General features: G+C 37.6%; 1 protein-coding gene across 2 annotated transcripts in view; it reads left to right on the forward strand.

The window, feature by feature from the left end:
* LOC122804338 (spectrin beta chain, erythrocytic-like) overlaps positions 1-21,086 on the forward strand; it is a 2,132,081-nt gene extending 2,110,995 nt beyond the window's left edge. For both annotated transcript variants that reach the window (XM_044074141.1, XM_044074142.1), the window contains one exon: positions 19,281-21,086. In XM_044074141.1, the coding sequence (XP_043930076.1) occupies positions 19,281-19,463 (183 nt within the window). In that variant the 3' untranslated portion in view covers positions 19,464-21,086. The remainder of the gene's footprint in view (positions 1-19,280) is intronic.
* The last annotated feature ends 944 nt before the right edge of the window (positions 21,087-22,030 follow it).

Here is a 22,030-nt window from a genome sequence, read left to right on the forward strand (position 1 = left end):
CTAACACAGATTACCCCTCAGGAAACAAAGTTTTCTGAATAGGGGCTTGCTGAAAGAGCAAACTGTGGGTTTTTCCTTGTCTACTGTCCACCAAGTTGTGCAAGGACACTCCTACAGGAGTTTGCAATTTATCCTCAGCTCATTTAATGATCACCAGTACTTAGTTGTGCTGGATGAGTTCAATCTATGGATTGATGAGTCTGTAACCATAGCTACTGAATTTAGCTGCATTATGAAAAGTTTTGGGTTTGCTCCGATGATTGTCTTTGCAACTTACAAATTTGGATTTCACTAGACTTGTTTTTCATAATGAATATGATGACATCAAACTTGATGGTGGAATCATGTTTTTGGTCACACTATTTTCTTTCTAGTCGGCTTTGACCTGGAGCTGCCCCACGGAAAATCTCCTGATCTTGAACTAAATGTTCTTTTTTTCAGCCTCAAGTATCAGCCCTGAACATTTTTCATCTATATCCCTCCAGTTCTATACAGGGAGTGGTCCTAATTCACTCAAAGATTTATTCAGGGATTACAGAACCTCACTTTCCCTGTATTTTGAGTCTGTAGACCCAGGTCGTGTTCGCCCTGTACCTGCTAGCAAAACTGACCCTTTATTTGATCATGACTTCTCTTTATTACATAAAGAGGGCTACAGGTTGGAGCATCGCTGGCACTAGACAGGTCTACATAGTGACAGACTTGATCTGAATAAGCATTACACAATCTACCAGGGAGAGAAATTCCAGAAAAAAGCAAACTGTCTGTCCAGGGAGATCTGTTCAGTGATTAACTAGCCAGCAGTGTTCTTCTCCAGACATTAGCTCGTGCTGCCATGTCATCATCCTCTTCATTCTCTTACATTCCTCCTCATTTGAAAAAAAAAATGTAAAACTAATAGGTGCTTGATAATAATCAGAAGTCCAACATTCTCAACTGGTTTGAGATGGGTGATTCCACTGAGACACTTTTGTAGCCCTCAGACCATCCGTTTGTATCTTCTGTGCCCTCTAGCACTGCCTCTTTGGTGGCCATTATGGCTATGGAATCTGACACATCTAACAGTATGAGATTTAGTTAAGAAGGGAGAACCTTAGTTAGTTTTAACTGAAGAAGATAGGGTTTCTATCAGCCCCTCATTTGTGGGGACATTCAGGGCTCTATAATGAAAATCTTCTGCTTCCACCCTAGAACCATACATCTAGATCAGGAATATCCAAACTTTTTGGCACAGGGGTCACTTACCATACAGTTCAGGGGCCACATACCATACTTGACAAGGTTTGTGGGGGGGGGGTCACATTATCATGTCCAACATGTATCTGTCCATTCACAACAGTTTGCCATAGGACATACTGAGGGCCAGATAAAAGGCTTTGATGGGCCTGATTATGGCCCGAAGGCCACCTTTTGGGCATCCCAGATCTAGTTGTTCCCCATAAATGTACTCAAAAAATAAAACATTTTTCCTCTCTGTGTCTACTTCGCTTTCCACTCCCCTCAGAAATCCAGTAAAGATGTCTGATCTAATTTTGCAGGGGGTCTTTTCAAAGCCCTTCAGGCCTTTCATTCTGGTCAACCCTCCTCTGCTTCTAAAAAGAAAAAGAAGCTCTGTCTCTTCTGAGGAAGAAGAAAAATTTTAATTCAGATCAAGGTGGTCTACACTATGCCTCACAGATCACTGTCCCCTCAGGATTTGAATCAGATGCAGAAGGTACTTAATCCCCAAACTTTTCTAGTGGAGAAATTTCTTTTGGGGATAGTATCACCAAAATGAATGACTACTTTAAATGGGAGGGTTGTGAGGACTCTGACTCCTAGAAAAGGTACTATGAACTGTCAAATATAAATACTCCAAAGGCCATTGATATTTCTCTGACTTTAGAGGCATTAGGAGATTCTTTTGTGGCTGATTCCTTATACATTGACCCCCCAACCTGCAGCTCACAAAAAGAGAGGTATATTAGAGTTCCTGACTCTCATTATAAAAACCCCATGGCTGATCCAGCTGTCATTTCTCTTTTTTAACACTTTTATTGAATTATTACATGTCATAAGCAAACATATATTTGTATAAAATAAATAAAAACATATTAACATATTCACAATTGCAACCTTATACATCACATATATTCTTTTGTGTAATTATCATTAGTGCAACACTATGTAATTGAATCAGTCCCTGGCTTCCCTTAAATCTTATTCTTCCTCCAAAACATTATTCTGTATTTATTATTCCGACATTTTCCATTTTTCTATGTAATTTGCTCCTACACTTTTCTAAAGATCTCCCTTCCAGTTCTTTCATGTCTTGCAATATTCAATACTTGGAATACAGTTTAGACTTTGATTTCCATTTTCTAGTAATTGCATTTTTGGCAGCCACCAGAATTAAACTTAACAAGGCCTTACTATGTCTATGCAATTCAGATCCTGTATCCCAGCTCAAAAAAATAATTTCCTTAGTAGCACCCATTTGCTTGCCCAATATTTCTGACAGAGTACTCTGAAGGATTTTTTAAAGTCTGCCAGCTCATTAAACTCCCAACACATATGTTCCCTGTTACTTCTTTCATCTACATCACACCCACAACATTTGCCATCTACTCAAGGAAAGAATTCTTTGGAGTGTGCTTGGGGTATAAAATACCTATGCCAACATTCCAAAAATTCTAAATCTTCTAGGCTTTGTCACATATTTGGGAGCCATATAATGTCCTCCCATTGTTTCCTTGTGAATTGCTTGTCCAGTCTGTCTTCTCAATCATTTCTTACCTCCACTGATTGATTTCTATGGTTAACATGCACTATTTTATGTGCCCTATTAATTATGCCTTTTTAACAGTAACTTCTGTTCTAGAATCAACTAAAAACTCTACCAGACCAGGTCTTTCATTTAGGATTCCCCTGACCATTTATCTTTGCCTACATTCTGATATCAGTTCCTAGTAGAGAAGGCAGTTTCTACCATGCAGTCCAGATGCCTTCTTGGCATCTTCCCAGTCTGTTCAAATACCTTGGTTCCTTAGCTAGTTTTACTTCAGTAAATTCCAGCTCCCTCTTTTACTCTCTGTACCCCTAATTGCAGTCATCCCTGTTGGTAGACTCTCCTTTCTCCATCCCCATGTTGGCTTAGTTCTTAGAATACTTTCTGATACTTTATGGATATAATATTGTTTTTTTAGTTTCTCCAAGTCTTTTGGGTTTCTAATACCATGATGGGAATGGACCTCATTCCTAAGTCAAAGTATGGTTAAAGTTCATGAAATTAGTATTGTTTCAGTCTTTGATGTCAGCCAGAAGTGCTGTTCGCAGCACCCACAGTGTGCCCAGTAATGAGTCGTTCTGTGATTCGTATGGCGTTAGATGTATCAGTAATATACCCAAGTATGACTGTAAATTCTTTTTTCTGAGACCTGTTGCTCCAACTACTATTGGAACTGTATGGGTATCCTTTTTCCACATTACCCTTGTTTCTGCCTGCATATCCTGATTTTATGATTGTGCCTCTCTGTATGTAAGACACTGTAGTCACTGGATGTAGCGGTTTCAATGATCAGTGCTACTTTTGTCATTTTTTCATGCACTACTATATCTGTTTTTCTTGCATCTATTTTTTGAACTGTTGGTAATGGGTGATCCCATGTGATATTGACAGATACTGACAGAACCCACACTGTAAAAGTAGCCAACTCCAAATCCAGATCCAGACAAGGGGAGTACCTCAGGGTTCAGTCCTGGGACTGCTCTTGTTTAGTATCTACTTCTCTGAAGTACAGGCCAACACTAAGGGACTCTGGCTGACAAAGTTCGCAGATGACTGCAAACTGGGAGCCATTATTGAATCCCCAAATTATGTGGATATTCTACAAAAGGGCCTTACAGAAACAGATGCTTGGTGCCAGAGCCATGGGTTCAAGCTCAATCCCAAGAAATGTATAGTTATCCCCTTTGGGAAAAAACATGTACCCATGAATTACCACATAGGTGGCAGTACACTAAACACTGAAAGTGTGATAAGAGACTTAGGGACACAAGTGGACAGTGGTCTCACCTTCGATAACCACATTGCCACAACAGTCAGGAAATCCTTCTATGTGGCACACCTCATCACTAAAGGCTTTTCATCCAGAAAAAAGGAGGTCATTGTCCCACTATACTCATCCCTCATTAGACCCATTATAGAATACAATGCCCCTTTTGGTATGTACCTCTCAAAACATCTGTAACAACTGGAAAGGCCACAGAAATACCTCACTAAAGGAATCACAGGCCTAAAGCAGATGCCCTATGCTGACCATCTAAGAAAACTTCAGCTATACTGTGTCACATAACATCTACTCAGAGGCGATCTCTGCTTAACATACAAGGCCATGTCAAACCCAGAGCTGTTGGACATACTACACTTAAAAAAATCCCAATCCTTCAGAGCCACACGCCCCAGGGATCTAAACCTTGTCATCACAATGAACAAAACATACTGGAGGGATAGGTTCCTGACCCAGAGACTCCCCAGACTCTGGAATAGACTGCCCATACATGTCAAGCAGAGCGCCTCTTTAGCCGTCTTCAAAAGGAACCTTGACGATTGGATGGGAGATAGGAAATTCACCCCGGGGTAGTCAGTTGCCCTGCTAGACAGGGGTCCAGGCAAGTAAATATTGTGGGAAGAAATAGCCAGGGAATTGTTATGGCTAGGCTTGTATAGGCCCTAGGGTCGATAGCCTAGAACCAACCTATGAACCTATATAAACTTTATCATTTTCTATAATGCTTTATGGCTCATGTTTCCAGTGTTTTTCAACTACTTCAATATTATAATGTTTGCACAATCCCCAATGCAACAGTCTTGCCCCATTATTATCCCTTTCAGTATACAGTCCTCCTGTCATTAGTATATCACAACCAGCAACAAGATGCGCGACTTTCCAGTTCTGTTTTACAAAACCTACATTTGTCTGTTTCTCCCACACGTTCAATGGACTTTGTAAACCAGTGTGTACATAGTCCACTATCTTGGGTCACCAATATTAACCTTTCGCCTTTTGGTTTAAATTCACTTCTCCGTAACCATCCCTGCATTCGATCCTGATCAACATGAGATTGTTCCGAGAGTTTTCTATACTTACAACTATATTTATGTATTTTCCTCATTTCTTGCCTTCTCATCAGATCCTTCACCTTATATTCTTGTTTTTTTTTTTTTTGTTTTTTTTTTTTTGGCACATTCAATTACTGCCTGATTTTTATCTACTTCTGGTTTGATTTCCTTTCCTGATTGATGCCAATATGCTTCTGCTAAACTAAGCAGGGAAGTCACCTTAGACTTATTCTCTACAGGTTTCAAAATTTTCACTATGTTTAGGTCTTGTGAGGTCACCAGATATGTATGCAGTCCCACAATTACAGATCAGTTTTGAGGAGGGCCTTACCTCTTTCAGAATGGGGAATATATAGCCTTGATATGCACTGATTTTTATAAATCATTTGATGAGCATGAAGCATCCTTCTTGTTTTCCTGTCCAACCTGTCCAATGCCTTTTGGGGCCAGTCAGTCAATCCAAAACTGTAAGTTAGGACAAGAAAGGCAAATTGGTTTATAGCTTGGACTTTCTTCCTAGATGCCAAAACTGGTTTCAGTATTAGTTTTAGTCTTCTAAAATATTCTGTAGTAAGTTATATTCATATTTGTTCATGTTTTATCGCTTTTCCTTCAACAATTCCCAAATACTTAAACACTTGGTCTTGCTCAAGTTCTTTTATATTACACTCCTGTCCCAAAATGATGTTTTGTTGGGGCTGCAGGTTTCCTGCTTTAAAGGTTGTTTTACACATTTATCAAGACCAAATGACATTCTTCTTGGTTGAGTTTTAAGCAGAATCTAGAAGAGAAGCTGCCATTAAAATAGGAATAATTAGTAGCGCATATAAAATATTGCATGATAATGATAAGAATCAATCAGAGGAGGTTAGAAAGGATTGGGAGGAGAGATTGGATAAGCAATTCACAAAGAAACAATGGGGGATATATGCATGTCTCCTAAATATGTAACAAAATCTAGAAGAGTTAGGATTTTTGCTTGGAAATGTTTACATAGATATTTGTATACCCCAAGTAGACTCCAGAGAATTTGTCCTCAGGTAGACAGCAAATGTTGGAGTGTGACAGGAAGAAAGAGGTACTTGGGAACATATTTTCTGAGAGCACAGTGAGTTGACAGACTTTAAGGATTCCCTGTAGGATGCACTGTTGGAGATGCTGGGTGGGTGGATTGGTGTGATGAGGGAGATGATTTTTCTGAGCTATGATACAGAATTGGAGTTGCCTAGACATGGTAAGGCCTTATGTCATGTCTAATTATGGTGGCTGCCAAAAAAGCAATTACTAGAAAATGGAAATCAAAATCTAAACCAACTATATTAGAAGTAGTGAATATAATAACAGAGATACGACTGGAATTGAGATGTTTAGAAAAGGGTAGAGCAAACTACACAGGAAAAAATGGGAATTGCATGAACAATACATACAGGAGAAGAATGAGGTTTAAAAGAAGGCAGGACTTAAATGAGGTATGTAATCTTTGACTGAAATGGTTGGGTAGATTATAAGAGCTGTATAACATTTGCAGCTGGGTGTGTGTTAGTATGGTTTGTGATGTAAAATGATTGCAACTAGGATTATGTCATTGAGGTTTGTTTTCATTTATATAAATGTATGATTGCTTATGACGTAAATGATGTTTTAATGAATATGTTTCTTTTTAAAAAAGGGGCAGTAATTGAATAATTTATGTAATGTTGCTTAGGTTATATGATATATAGCAATATATGTGAAATATAATGTTTGTTAATGACCAAAAACCAGAAGAGAAAGGGAAAATACAACTCCAAGACCACAACTAATAAACAAAAAAGTGTTGCTGGAAACACACTCCACAAACTACGGTGAAAAAACTCTTTAATACATGGAAACACACAGATATTAACGCTGATAATTCCTAATATGTTTTCGTCCACGAAGACTTCATCAGATAACAATACACACTTAATAAAGATCATTAAATACACCAAGAATGTAAAAAATCAACCATATACATATGAAAATGACAACATATTTAACTCTACTGGTGTTGCATTAACTGTGGATCATGTTAGTCTACTATCTAGAGGTTTTAAGTTTGTATCTTATAGGAAGTGTGACCTTACAAAGTTATTATTAGATTTTAAAATGTGTATTAGGCAGCTCAATTTGGAGGTTATATTTCAGGGGCAGGCTAAGACAGATATACAGCCCTGTTTAAAGCGTAAAAGTGAATATAACCCACCAATACATCCCCAAATAAAACATTTTGAGTCCATTGTGGAAAAAGAATTAAGACAAGTTACAGGTAAATCTAGAAGATATAATTTGAATCAAACCGAGAAAAGGGTACTTGGTGAACTTCAGCAGAACTCACAGGTCAGGTCATGAAGCCTGATAATAGGAGAGGGGGATATGTCCTTATGGACCAGGTTATATATGAAGGAAAGATGCAGGATATTTTGGGTGATTCCTTTACCTACATTAGGGTTTCTAGGAATGAGATTCATGTGGCCTACAAGAAAATTGAGTTGGCCCTTAATGACCTACTATTGGAAGGATTAATTAATATAGAAACCTTTAGATATTTACATGTGCCTCAACCTAGAATACCTACTATGTTTGGGATTCCCAAGGTCCGATCCCCCTCTCAGACCCAATGCGTCCACTGAAGGATCTAAGACAGCGCCTTTAGCAAAATACATGGATGTAAAATTTAAAAAGTACTGGGGTATGGAAAAAACTATTCTTAAAGATTCCTGGGAATTCCTTCAGGGAATTGATTTATGTTAAAAGAAAAACACTTATTTCTCCAACATTCACCAGAAGAAACACAGCGATTTTGATTAGCAAATAAAAGCTTTATTTACATGCATGGAGACCTGCCACATCGATGGTGGAATGTCAGTAGTCTAACTTCTGTACAAACTGCAGGGGGTTTTTATAGCCCCTTCTGCACGTACACATACATACTCAACAAGATGTTTATCAGACACTGAGTTTCAGTTAAGACAGAAATATGCAAGGGTCAGTTTCAGTTAAGACAGAAATGTGCAAGGGTCAGTTTCAGTTAAGACAGAAATGTGCAAGGGTCATAAGATAATTACAAGTTCTGTTCTTTCTCAGACTGCAGGTTAACATCTGCACATTCTTTCATGGTCAGCCTGTTTAAACAGGTCAAACAGTTCTTTTAGAAATTCTTTCTTTGCACACAAGATAGTTTAACCCTTGTTGTGCCTGATACAAAGTAGTTGTTCATACGGAATTTTATTACAATTTAAAACCAGGTTTATGATGACATTATATTTGTGACAGTGGATATTAAAGATTTATTCTCAGTAATACTCCAGGAATGTGGATTAATTTGGTAGGAGGTGGCTTTGGTGGACAAATGTAATATTTCTAGTGAATTGCAAGTCATACTTAGCCTTATGGAATTGATATTAAAAAATAATTATATTTATTACGGTGGTAAATATTTTCACCAGGTGAGGGGGGTGGCTATGGGGGCCAATTATGCCCCCACATATGCCAATATCATCTTAGCCTGGTGGCAAAAAAACAATGTTTTTAACTCTAGATTTTGTGACTGTTGGATTTTATACAAGAGATTTCTTGCTGATATTTGAATTTTTTGGAAGGAATCTAAGGAGAAGTTGAAAGAATTTTGAGTATTTGAATATAACTACTTCTTTTTTTTGCAATTTACAAGTTCAGTTACCCTCAATAAAGTAGATTTTTTTGGATGTGAGTATCATTAAAATTACTGGGGGTATAAAAATCTAAAGTTTTCCGAAAGGAGACTTTTTCTGACTCTTATCTTCATTTTGAGAGTGCCCACCCGTATGTACAGAAGAAAAGTATTTTTAAGGGGCAATTTATAAGAGCTAGTAGGCTTACCTCTCTAGATGAAGATTTTGAGGAAGAATGTATTTTTTAGAAAACCTGTTCTTGGAGAGGGGATATCCGGCCAAGTTGTTGGATGATACTACCATGTATGTTAAAAATCAGCAAAGGGAAACATTTATGCCCATTTTAGGTAAAGGGGATGAATTTACATTTACTAACATTGAGAAAATGATGGTAGATTTAGTAGGGTATTCACAATGGAATACAATAGTGATTCAAAAATAGTAGTTGATGTGGTTAAGAGAGAGTGGAACATATTTAGCTCCTTTACTGACCTCAAAGGGGTAGAAAATAAGCCTATTAACATTATATTTAAAAAAGGTACTAATTTGAATGAACTATTTGAGAAGGGGAGTACTAGATCTAGAGGAAAGAGACTTGGCACCTATAGATGTGGGGCATGTTCCCAGTGCAAGCATGTAGCTAATGCTGACCAGGTGTATGTCAAATCTAGGAATAGGAATATTAAAAGCACTTACTATAGTATTTGTAATATTAGTGGTTTAGTTTATTTAGTGATGTGTGAAGCTTATAGTGCCTTTTATGTAGGGAAGACAGAAAGACGTCTGAAAAGATGCATTTATGAGCATTTTTATGATATTAGTAGAAGTAATGATAAGAATGCCCTATATAAACATCTACAAAATTGCGCTTGAGCAAACTTATTTTTTGTGTTTAAAGTTGTTCAGGTGGGGCTCCTGGGAAACCCATTTGGAATATCGGGAATTGTGTTGGCAGGTCCTTTTGGACGCTGGGAGGTATCCTGGCTTGAATGAGAGCATTTCCCTGGCACCAATATTGACATTAAGGGCAACCAAACTTAAAAACATCTCAGACTTTTATTTCTAACTTTGACCACTAGAGGATAGCATTGTATTAGGAATGTTGAATGAAATAATTTCACATAGGTTTTGCTATATAATTTTATATATATAAGTATATATATTTTTTAACAATTTTTAAGTGATTTTATAGGGTATAAATATGTAATATTGAGTGATTGATGTGTTTTTATTGTATTTAATGTTAGGAGAGCTGTTTTTTTATAGTACACATTTGTAAATGTTATTGAGGACTGTGAATAAGGTGCTTCTGTTTCTTTATTTCATTTGCATTTGTTAATTGATAACATGTTCCTATTGGTTGTTTTTTTAAATTTTTTGGTGTATTTAATGATCTTTATTAAGTGTGTATTGTTATCTGATGACATCTTGGTGGACGGAAACGTATTAGGAATTATCAGCATTAATATCTGTGTGTTTCCGTGTGTTAAAGAGCTTTTTTGACTGTAGTTCGTGGAGTGTGTTTCCAGCAACACCTTTTTGTTTATAATGTTTGTTAATGTTAATGTAATACAATTTGATTACTTTTGTATATTTGTAAATTTGCCTATGCAAGAAGTGATGATTCAACGAAGGTGTTTAAAAAAAAGATCAAATGACATTCTTATATCATCTAAAAAAGTTTTGAACATTTGCAGTTGTGCTTTCAAGTCCTCATCTGATGAACTGCACAGTTTTAAATCATCTACAAAAGAAGATGAGAAGTCTTTACACTTTATTGTTTTCTGGGAGCCAAATTATAGCCATGACCTAATCTGTTAAGTAGACAGCTTAATGGGTTAAGAGCAAGACAAAAAAGCACTGGTGACAGAGAGTCACCTTGGAATATTCCCCTATGAATTTTTATACTTGGAATAATAATTTGTTCTTTATCATATCTTAACTGTAAAGTGGTCTGCCACTGTTTCATGGTCGGTGTAATGTAATCAATCAGTGCAAGGTGTATCTTATAAATTTTTAAGCAGTCATTTATCCATGAATGTGGGATATTGTCAAATGTTTTTTGTAATCTATCCAAGCCATACTTAGATTCTTCCCCTTTTTTACAGTTCTCCATTATGACCTTAACAACAAATGATCCTTTGTTCCATAAGACTTTCTTTTATTACCCTTTTATTCTATTGCCATGATTGAGTTTTCTTCTAAATAACTATAAAGTCTGTATCAGTTCCAGTGTATAGTTTATATGTCAACAGAAGTAAGTAATTGGTCTACAGTTTTTAGGATAGCTTACAGGTTCACTCTTAAGTAGGAGTATGGGTTTGTCCTGTTGTTAACCAGGCTGGTCTCTGTTTGGGGTGTGCATATAAACAGTTCTTACTCATGGCTAAATCTTCATGTACAGATGTAAATACATTTTGCCAGAAGCCAGCTACTGCATCTGGGCCTGAGGTTTTCCAATTAGGAGCTTTTCTTAACTTTGTTTCATTCTCACTGGCTGTTACTTCTTACCATTTAATATCCTGTACATTTGAACTTCTTATTCTTTCTTTTACTTCTATCCATTTAGCACCTTTGTTATGTTGACAGGGTCTTGGGCGGCCACGGTGGTGCAGCGGTTAGCGTTGCCGCCTCACAGCAAGAGGTTCACCGGTTCGATTCTCGGCTGGGGTCCCTTCTGTGCGGAGTCTGCATGTCCTCCCTGTGGTCACGTGGGTTTCCTCGGGGTGCTCCGGTTTCCTCCCACATCCCAAAGACATGCTGTAGGTGGATTGGACACTCTAAATTGGCCCTAGGCATGACTGCGTGCGTTTGTGTGCCTTCTGTAAAAGGTTGGGCGCCGGGCTGGCAACTCGACACCATAAAACTCCACTGCCAATCATGAGTGAACAGGTGATCCGCTGTGGCAACCCCTAACTGGGAAAAGCCAAAAGAAGAAGAAGAAATTATGCTCACAGGGTCTTCATAGATAGTTTGCCAAAATGCATCTCTCTCTTCTTTTTTGGTGGTGTTTCAATTACTTTTGCCTTGTTTCCCAATTCTCTGTAAAACTTTTATGGACCATCAGTAAATTGCTTATTTTGTACTTTTCCTTTATATTTATCTACATGTCTTCTAAGTTTTTCTGTCTGCATTGATATTTTTAGTTTATTATTTGTGATTGTGCATGAAAGTTCCTGATCGGTTTTGATACTGCGCATTACTTTTATCACATCTGTCTTTCTGAGTATTTTTGTTGATCTCTTCCCTTTTCTATCTGTATGGTTGTTTTCCTTGAGGATCTACATCCAAATCCCACTCTCTCCTTATTTCTTGAAGTTACCCCCACTTTATCATCATCATCATTTCTTTCCACTTTGAATTATAGCTTTTTGCTTTTGTTATGTATAAGAGCCTTAAACATGTAGCTGTAAAATATCCCTTCAAATCAGGAAATCCTAAACCACCTTGTTCTTTTGGAAGGATCAGTTTATCCCACTTACACCTTCCCAGACAAAATGCTTCAACTCTTTATTAATAACTGTCCACAACGTCTTCTCTGGTTAAGAACATATGCTTGACCTGTATAAGAAAATTAAAGTGACTAAAAATATTTCACTGCCAGTATCTTCCTACCCATATCTGAAAACAAGAGCTTCCAGTTTCTCAGTTTTTCTGTTATGTTTTGTTTAGTCTCTTCCCATATATCCTTAGCTGCCATAACAGAATCCTTTTTAACCCATACTCTAAATACTTAATTTTATTTATTATATAGATTATATATATATATATATATATATATATATATGTAATATAATATATATATATATATATATATATATATATATATATATATATATATATTTTTTTTATACCTAACATTTTCTCTGGAACCTGCTGTCTGGAGAGTTCTGCGGAACCCATACTTATAAGACTAAATTATTGCCAGCTCTTAACAGTTGTTTGTCCTCACTATAATGCTCTGCTGTGAGTTATTTTGCATGTTAAGCTCCCATTCACTTCCCAAAGACAACTCACCCCTCTAAGGCACACCCTTCTTGGCGTCTGAAAGCAGCACCTACAAGATACGCCATCCTTTTGCAGACTTCAGATAATGTATGTCCTACAATAATATATGTTAGTCCTCCAAGATATTCTGTTATCTAAAATTGGTGAAGGGCATGCTGCTCGGATCCCCCCTTAGTAGCTCAGTCCCTCCCTATCCAATCTACAGCACCTGCAGTTTGGCTTTCCCCTTAAAAGTACTGTAATTCATTGCCCTTCTTTTAACTCTTGGACTCACTTAAACTACAAACTGGCAGTGCATTGTAAACCTAATACATACTACTTAACAGCACTGACCTGTGTTGGGCAGTTGAAATTGGCTGATAGTTTTTCTTATTCCTTTGTTGTAGCCAATGGGTCATGTAAAGTTAATTTTAAATTCCTTGTAGTGGATGCCCTGAGCAATGTTGAAAATTCATTAAATTCAGAAGATGACTTGGGATGGTTGAAATATAGTTGGCAGGTTAAACCTAATGCTTGCTACTCCGCTGGTTTGAACAATAGAGAAGACTTTATTATGTACCTGAAACATAAAGGGTTAAAACACTAATTACAGTCATGTGATTTTAGAAAAGTGTTTAAATGTGTGTTATTGAATGTTAACGTCCAGTCTGAAGAAGTCTTATTACAGATGAAAGGGCTTACTGTTGTTATTTTTCGTGGATTTGTCTTGGATTTTATTAAAGCAACCTGATTTTCCTTTTGGTTTTGTTATTGGTTTTTGGATTTTAGTCTAAACCAGCTTTAGCTTACTGTTTTGCGACTACTTTGGCTTTGAGTTCAAGAAAATGGAAAATCGTGCTATTGCTTCTGGATCTGGCTTTATGTCATTGCCTGCTGGATGGGTTTAAAATGACACTCCAAATGGTTCTTTCATTTTAAATCAAGAAGGGACAGCAAGTACATGTTTTGTTAGACAAAATGCTGTGCGTGCTGGGAACAACAGGAGTGATGAAGTACTTTTAGGTTGTCTGGCACCATCCTTGAATCCATTTCAGAATAAAGAAAACAGCAGAAATGAGGTTCATAATATAAATCCAACTGATGCTTTTTTGCCCTTAGAAAGAGACTTAAGCAAGCTGAAACATCTCCAATGGGACAACATTTATTTTGAAAACAGTCTAAGAACTCAAATGGTACTGAAGGGTCTTAGGGTAACAAAATTATGTGCTGGAAATGAGTATACAAAAGAGTTCATGGACAAATGGTTAGAAATTAATCAGAAAACTAGTTTTTAATATATGGAGCTTCTTGTCTCTTTAAATAGAAATAATATGGTTATTTTGAATGAAAAAGTTCTCTCTGATTTCAACAAACTTAAGCAGACTACCTCGTTTGACAATTTTGAAACTAAGATGTGTGCCATACAAGATCGGTTAATTAAACTCAGTGAAGTTCTGTGTAAAAGGAAAACTAAAAAGTATGAGAGAGACTGTGCTGACTGATGGAGGCGTGGCTTCTGCATACAGCCTCTTCCATCAGAATGCTGTTGAGGTCAGGGAGGAAGAACCAGATGTGGATAATGGCAGCTGTGAAGTAGATGAGGTTAGGAGATCAGAGCATTTGTTGTACAATCAACGGAATCAAGAGGAAATAGCCCCATGTGTTTCTGAAGCCCAAAAACATCAAAATAAAAAGAAAAACATGACAACGAAAACGAGTGGTAGAAGTGGACTAACAGTAGGGATGTGCAAGAAACAGCAGTAAGACAAGCTTCCACTCAGCCTGTGTATGTTTATCAGCAAAAGAAAGCGGAAACGACATGGGCTCAAATAGCTGCTGCTTCTTCAAATAAGGGATATACATATAATGGAAGGCAGTGAAAAAACTGGAGGAAGAACAACAGTGGATGGAAAACATAGGTACTTTTTCATTTAAAGTAATTCATTTATCTAGTTATGAACTCTCTCAAGAAGAATGCTGTATTTCAAGTAAAGGGTAGAATTTTGTGCCTGCTAGAAGGGCAAACAAAATGGAAGTACCTAATAGCATCAGAGACTATGTAAGACGGTTAAATTTTAAGTTCTTTTTTAAAACTACTGAAACACAAAAAGTTTTTGCAAACCCAGCTTGTTTAATCCACCATTATGAAAAGAGCTGGAAATATTTTTAAATAGTTGGGAGTTGCAAATTATTGAAGCTCTTGAAAATTAATCTAGTTATAATTATTATAATATGTCTAGTAGAGAGAGAAAATTGTTTTTTGAATTTGTCAAGAAAGAGTTAGTGTTTAAAGCTGATAAAGGGGGACAGTTGTGCCTTTAGACAGAATGATGTATGAATACAAAATGTATGATTTATTGTCTGATGTTAATTTTTATAAGAAAGTGTCATTCAAAGAAATCAAGAAAGCTTATTCATTTATTGATTCCTTAGTGGAAGAATGGTTTTGATAGCTAGAATTACCCAAGGTATCAGAAAATATTTTACCATTGAGAATCCAAAAATAAGTAGGATCTTTGGAATTCCAAAGATCCACAAACAACTAAATGATCCCCCCAAGACCCATTGTCTAGTTTATATAGTAGAATGGAGAGTCTGGCTATCTATGTAGACAACCACAAGTACACATATGACTCTGTCATTGTCCGTGTTGGTGTAAATGACCTGAGACGTACCTCCCTGGACTGCATGAAAAGAGACATGGAGGAGCTGTCCTATCCTCTAGCCCAGGCAGGTATGACCCTAGCCCTGAGTAGCATCCTGGCATCACCCAGAATGATACCACAGTACAAGGACAAAATGATTGACTTCAACAACTGGCTAAGCTTCTGGTGTCATTCTAAGTGGATCCAGTATCTGTCTGCCTGGGATGACATGATCGACAAACCATGACGCTTTGCCAGAGATGGCCTGCACCTGTCGCCCTTGGGATTCCGGGTACAGGCTAAGGCTCTTGCCACCCCTATAGTGCCTTTTTAGGCAAGGTTCAAATGACAAATTCATCACCGTAACAGGTACAAGCAAGCAAAATGTGAGGATAATGCCACTTAATGCTAGAAGTCTAAATCTCAAAATGCACTCACTCAAGGCACTCCTTAAAATGGAGAACATCGACATCTGTGCAGTGACAGAGACCTTGTTCAAGGCTCCAGAGAGTACCCCTGCATTACCAGGCTATAATTCATACCACACCTTTTGGCCACCTAACCTGGACCGAAACACTAAAGGCGTAGGCGTGTCCATATTCATTAAGGATATCCACACCTCCAGGCTAGTTGCTCAACATAATGCATCTGAGATTATCCAAATGCAACTAACTCTGGGCAAGACCGAAATCCAAATTGTAGCTTGCTACAGATCCCCCACCATGCCCCAGGATTCCCACTCCTCATTTCTTGATACACTGGAAAATTTTAGGGTACAACCTAACACCCTAATAATGGGCGATTTCAACTACCTCACCATTAACTGGGAAAACTACTCATGTACCATTTCTGGAATTCATAAATTCCAACGCCCTGGATCAACTTATCCACATCCCCACCAGGGGCAGCAATATCCTAGGCCTGATCATTACCAACATGGGCAACGGGTGTTCCACACCAGAGGTCAATTCCTCGTTGGTCAGATCCGACCACAAGCTAATCACCCTAGACATCCACATCCCACCCCCACCCCCTATTAGGGAAGCCACCGTAAAGAATTTCTCCAAACCAACTTTACGCTTCTTAAGACAGATGTGGCAAACTTCACGGCACCCATGCTGATGGACAGTAGAGGTACGACTGCTGAATCCTATACAAATGCAATTTATAAGCATTTACACGAGTGCATGGATCGTGCAATCCCTAACAGAACCAAGATGCTATCCTCCAAAAAAGGAAGCCAATCTGGTGGTCCCCTGCCATAAACAAACTCTACAACAGAAGAAAGAAACTATTGCAAAAAAGAGTAACATCTCATGATTGGAGGAACTCTGTGGTTAGCCTCAGTAAGAAGCTGAGATCCCTCATAAAATCCTCCAAAGCTAGTTACGAAAACAAAATTGCCACTGATTCTAAGGACATCCACAAAGCATTCTATAGCTATGTCAAAAATCTCAATGGCAACACTCATATCTGCTCTGAGTTACAGCACAACGGCACTAAATATACAGAACCAACTGATATTGCCAACATCCTGGCAGATAGGTTCAGTGCTAACTTTACCCATCTCTCACCCCGTAAAGGGCCCATTTCTATACCGGAAGAATGCAGAGTTCCTGTAATCACAGCTGCACAGGTAAAAAAACACACTCTCCAAAGCCAAGAACACAGCATCCACGGGACCTGACAACATCCCAGGCTGCGTTTTACATACACTACAAAACGAACTGGCACCCCACCTAAGTACTATGTTCAATCATAGCCTCACCTCAGGCTACCTAAGTAGTAAGAAAACTCAGGGTTTTTTTTGTTTTTTTTTTTGCAGTTGTACCTCCCTCTTATACTAGCATGTTGACTCATGATGGAGGTGGATATATGTCATGCAAGAATGAGCCTGAGCTTTGTAGAATGGCCAGATGTATGTATATTCTTGCAGGTTGTCTCATTTGTGAGGAATACCAGAACAGTGAACCATTTGAACATGTACCGTTATGGTACGTTACCTAAACAGCTGTACTTTCTCCCTAACATTCCACACATCACAGTAGTTTAGGTACCCACTCCTTCATGCACTCATTCAGACACCCATGTATGTCAGCATGCGCGCGCACGCACACAGACACACACACATGCAGTCATGCTTCACAATACACAAACATTTATGCAGCTGCATACATGTCCTTACAGACAGACATACACACACACACACACACACACACACACACACACACACACACACACGCACACACACACACACACACACACACACACACACACACACACACACACTTAACTCTACAATGACTACAACTGCTGGAGTGAATGGACGAATGCCGTCTCTGCTTCCAAAAGAAAAATTTAACTTGACAGAGAGAGTCTCTGTATCAGTCAGCAGAGTTAATTGGGAGCCACAGCCATTTTTAATAAGATCATATGGCTAATTACCTAATGACTACCAGATTAGTATACAGTAGTTTCCCCAATACTGTGGTTCCTGCAAGTTGGAGAACCATAGTGGTAGAGCAGTTTCTGAATCAGAAAGATGTATCACTATGCAGAAATTTTCCAAGTTAAGGCTAGAAAGATGTATTGCTATGCAGAAATTTTCCAAGTTAAGGCTAGAAAGATGTATTGCTATGCAGAAATCTTCTAAGTTAAGGCTTCTCCTTTGCAGTAAACCTTTCTCAATCCAAGGGACTGTTCAATGAACAGAGTCAAAATCCTATTTCAGTGCTGAAAATAATCTAGGTCAGTAGCATGCATATGTATGGCATTTCACTGTGTCATGCATTTTGTTAAAAGATAAAGTTGTAATAAACATTTTGCAAACAAAATACTATGTGGGAAGAATGTGTGAGAGTTGAGTGGCTCGCTTAGGGTATAACAGCCCTCGAGTTGAATTGCCTTAGTCTGGGGAAGTGGGAGGAGGCCAGCCCTCTTCATTTACCGAGTGTGGGTTTTATTGGAATATTTCAGGGAAGTCTGCCTTAAGTTTCTTACAATTTGATTAGTTTTCCATTTTCTTTGTCTTTTTGTGCTGACCTTATTCCTACGTTTGACTGCCACATTTTGATGTAGTTTTTTTATGTTGAGATGAAAGCACTTAATCTGCATTTAAAATAAAACTTGAATATTCCTGCAAAGTGTGGTTTTAGCATTCTGCTGACCTTGGTTCCTTTCTTTGTAGGAGGACTAGCTCCCCTGCACCCATTCGTGTGGGAGTGACACATCCCAAATCAATACCTACTCTAAGGTTGCACAATACTGGAGAAAGGGAATTCTCCACTATTGGTAAAAGTGCTTTCAATGAAACCTTTCTGTAGAAACAGCACTTGCCTAAACTAATGCTGACTGATTGACTAGTTGACACATTTTTTTACTGTATTTTATGGATCTCTGAAGTAGTGATCCATTGCAACAGTTGTGAAAAGGACCTTACTTATTGCCCTAGGATGAGGCACCTGAAAAATATTCCATGTAGTGGATCTATGTCATATCATCAAATGGCAACATTATTGAACATCATCTCATCAATAGTGCAGGTCATCAAACCATTCTCACTGAAATCGTGTTATGGTAGGGATCAGGAAATTTGCCCTTTTCCCCACTGTAGTATGATCTCAGAGTTGATATATATAATTAGTGGGGGGGGGGGTTGGGGGTTCAACGGACTGCATTGTCAATGAGATGACATTCGACAATGTGGCCATTCGATGATATGACATAGACCCCCTTGTAGCATAAGGTATTATCAAAATAGTGATGAATGTCAAAGATCATTTAATTTCAAGTCACTGGGGATTCTTATATGAAGAGGTTTTTAAAAGAAATAATGTTTTCTCTTCCCATTTGATCAGTGTACATTTCTTTTTTCAGGATGAGTTGGAGAAATGGATTGAGGCAGTAACAGCTGCAGTAGAAAGTATTGAAGTATCAAAGACTCCAGAAACACAAAGAAGGGCTCAAACTCTACCACTTCCATCAACTCGTACACCTGAAGCAAGCCCTGGAAGGAAAGATAAAGAAAAACGATTCAGTTTCTTTCAAAAAAAGAAATAGAAACTCCCCAGATAATGGCATTTATGTCTGGGTGCCTACAATTGATAGTGCCAAATGAGTTACTTGAAAAGTGACAAGCTTTGATGGTGTAAATATATATATATATATGTTGCTTTGTCCAAAAAATGTGACATATATAGCATATAGGAAGTCTGTTAAATTATTTTTGAAAATCTGACTTATTTTGTAAATGTCATCATTTGAAATGTTGTAGTTCTGTGTATAGTGCCAACTGTATACAAAATTTTGTCAGTATTCATAACTACCAGTTTGTGTATAAGTTTTGTAGACTCCCACTTCCACTATGAGTGGACAAATTTCAACCTGATGAGGATCACAGTCCCTGAACTCCACCCCTCACCACCACCAAAAAGAAAACAACAAAAATACATTTTAAGTGTGTTTTGCAGGGGGCAAGTCCACTTTCACCCCCCCAAAACTTATATATACCAACTTCATGGTTACCATTGGCTGCACCAACTTGAAGAGAAGAGTTAACCCCCAAAAGAGCATCAGTGCTGGCACAAATCACTGACAGTGACTTCCTATGGAATAGCTCCAATTCTCAGTGTGTTTTTGACCCTCAGGCAAATGACACTCGAGAATTCAGTCATTGTCCACCAGTAGGGTAACAGCAGTCCCCCAAGTTTTCAGGCATCCAGCTGCCGTGAACTTATTTGAACTTACTGATTTTATTTAAAGCAGTTGTATTAATTGATCATGTAAATTTTTATTGTAGGGTCACATTTTTGTTTTTTTTTATCAGATTTGTTTTATTGTGTAATTGTTTGAAACCATAATGTCACTGGTTAAGATCTGTTCCCAAAGTTTCTAAACAATTTTCATAGAGAGTAAGATGGTTCTGTGTTGGATGTCAGTTACCAGTGTAAGAAAATGTTTTATCAAACATGATGTTTTGATTTTTGCCATTTCTAACATATTGTACACCTTCATCATCGGGCCAGGAAAGATAACCTCTTCGTAGTGTACTTCACTTATCTTTGTTTAATTTTCATACTTTTCTAAAGTTATAATTTAGTCCATAATATATGAATCTCTACACTAATCAGTGACATATTCTTGCTAAAAATTTGGAAAACTAGGTAAAGGAAAACTTAAACCAGTCAAGAGGGCTAACTGAAGCTTAGTTGAATGTACCCTTGACTTCTAGACGTTACATTTCTACAGAACATAGGCTATATAGTCATAACATTTCAATACAAATGTTGTCACATCACAATACAAATTTGCAGCACAATGAGAACTAGGCCCAGGTCACATGTGCACAACCCATCAGAATTAAGAGGGGAACTTAAAACATTGTTTTTTTTCACCATTTTTTACATAGACAGGTATGAATATTAAAGCTGTTTTAAGAATGGTTTCATAATTATGATTTTTGATACAGCGAAAAATGAACATATTCATTGCATAACATTGTTTAGCTATACCATTTGCTATCCTAAAATAAACAGAGAGCAGTTCATCACAGTAGTCAGTTTTATTCACATCTGCTACTACCAAAGATTTTATACCATTTGGATACATTACATGAGTTCACTGCCTTGCATGATATAACTTACAAACAGGAAAATGTTTAATAAAAATATGAGTGAGACTTTTTGAAGTGTATGTCATTCATTTTACATTTTGTATGAAATGCAAATTGTGCTGTAAATCATAAAGTCCATGTATATATAATACTATAGGTTTAGGTTATTTCCTTTTTTAGGGTGTGACTACCTCTTTAAATTTCCATTTGTTCTAAAATTTTTGTCACAATGTTTCTTTTTAGCTTCAGAATGTTCATGGGTTCCCCAAAACATTAAATGTTTGTTTTGTACTTGCAAACTAATGGGGAAAACTTTACAGTAAAGCAGAAACAAGGGTAGGGGCTTGGAGCGTATGGACAAACTGACCTTATATACTGTAGTAATTGAAAATGGTTTATTAAAATCACTTGGTGAGGCACTAGAGGCACAGGGGAGGCTGGGGCCTTGACAAGTATCTGATGAATGTTGGATATGGTGTATTTCTTTGATATATCTGTTTAATGGTTCAAACATTTAAAACTGTCACATCATGTGGGATTGATGCTGGTCATTGCTGACTGAGCCTGATGAGGTTCACCCTTTAATTATAAAAGAGCTGAAAGGAGATTTGGTAATACTATTGATTTCTTTAGCATCCTAAAAATATGGAAATATGTGAATTGCTAAGACTATAAATTACCCATAGGGGTAGGTGTGTGTGAATGCATGCACTCATATGTGTCTTTCTAGTCTGTCTGCCTTGTCTGATTGTCCTGCAATGGACTGATATCATATCTGTTCTCTGCCTTGCACATATTGAAGCACCAGGATATGTTCCAGCTTCTTTGTGACTGTGTCTGTACAATAAAGTATGTAGCAGAAAGTGAAAGAATGAAGAATAGTAATCTGTCTCTAATGCCCCAAAAACTTAAAATAATGTTGATAGCTTTGCTTGGTAGAATGAAATATACATGTCCCACAAGTGTGTTGCCAGATGTAATAATAATTGTGGATCATGGTAGAACAAGGAGGATA

The sequence above is a fragment of the Protopterus annectens genome, chromosome 6.part0, assembly GCF_019279795.1.
Source record: "Protopterus annectens isolate FY-2018-M chromosome 6.part0, PAN1.0, whole genome shotgun sequence".
NCBI classification, from domain to species: Eukaryota; Metazoa; Chordata; order Ceratodontiformes; family Protopteridae; genus Protopterus; species Protopterus annectens.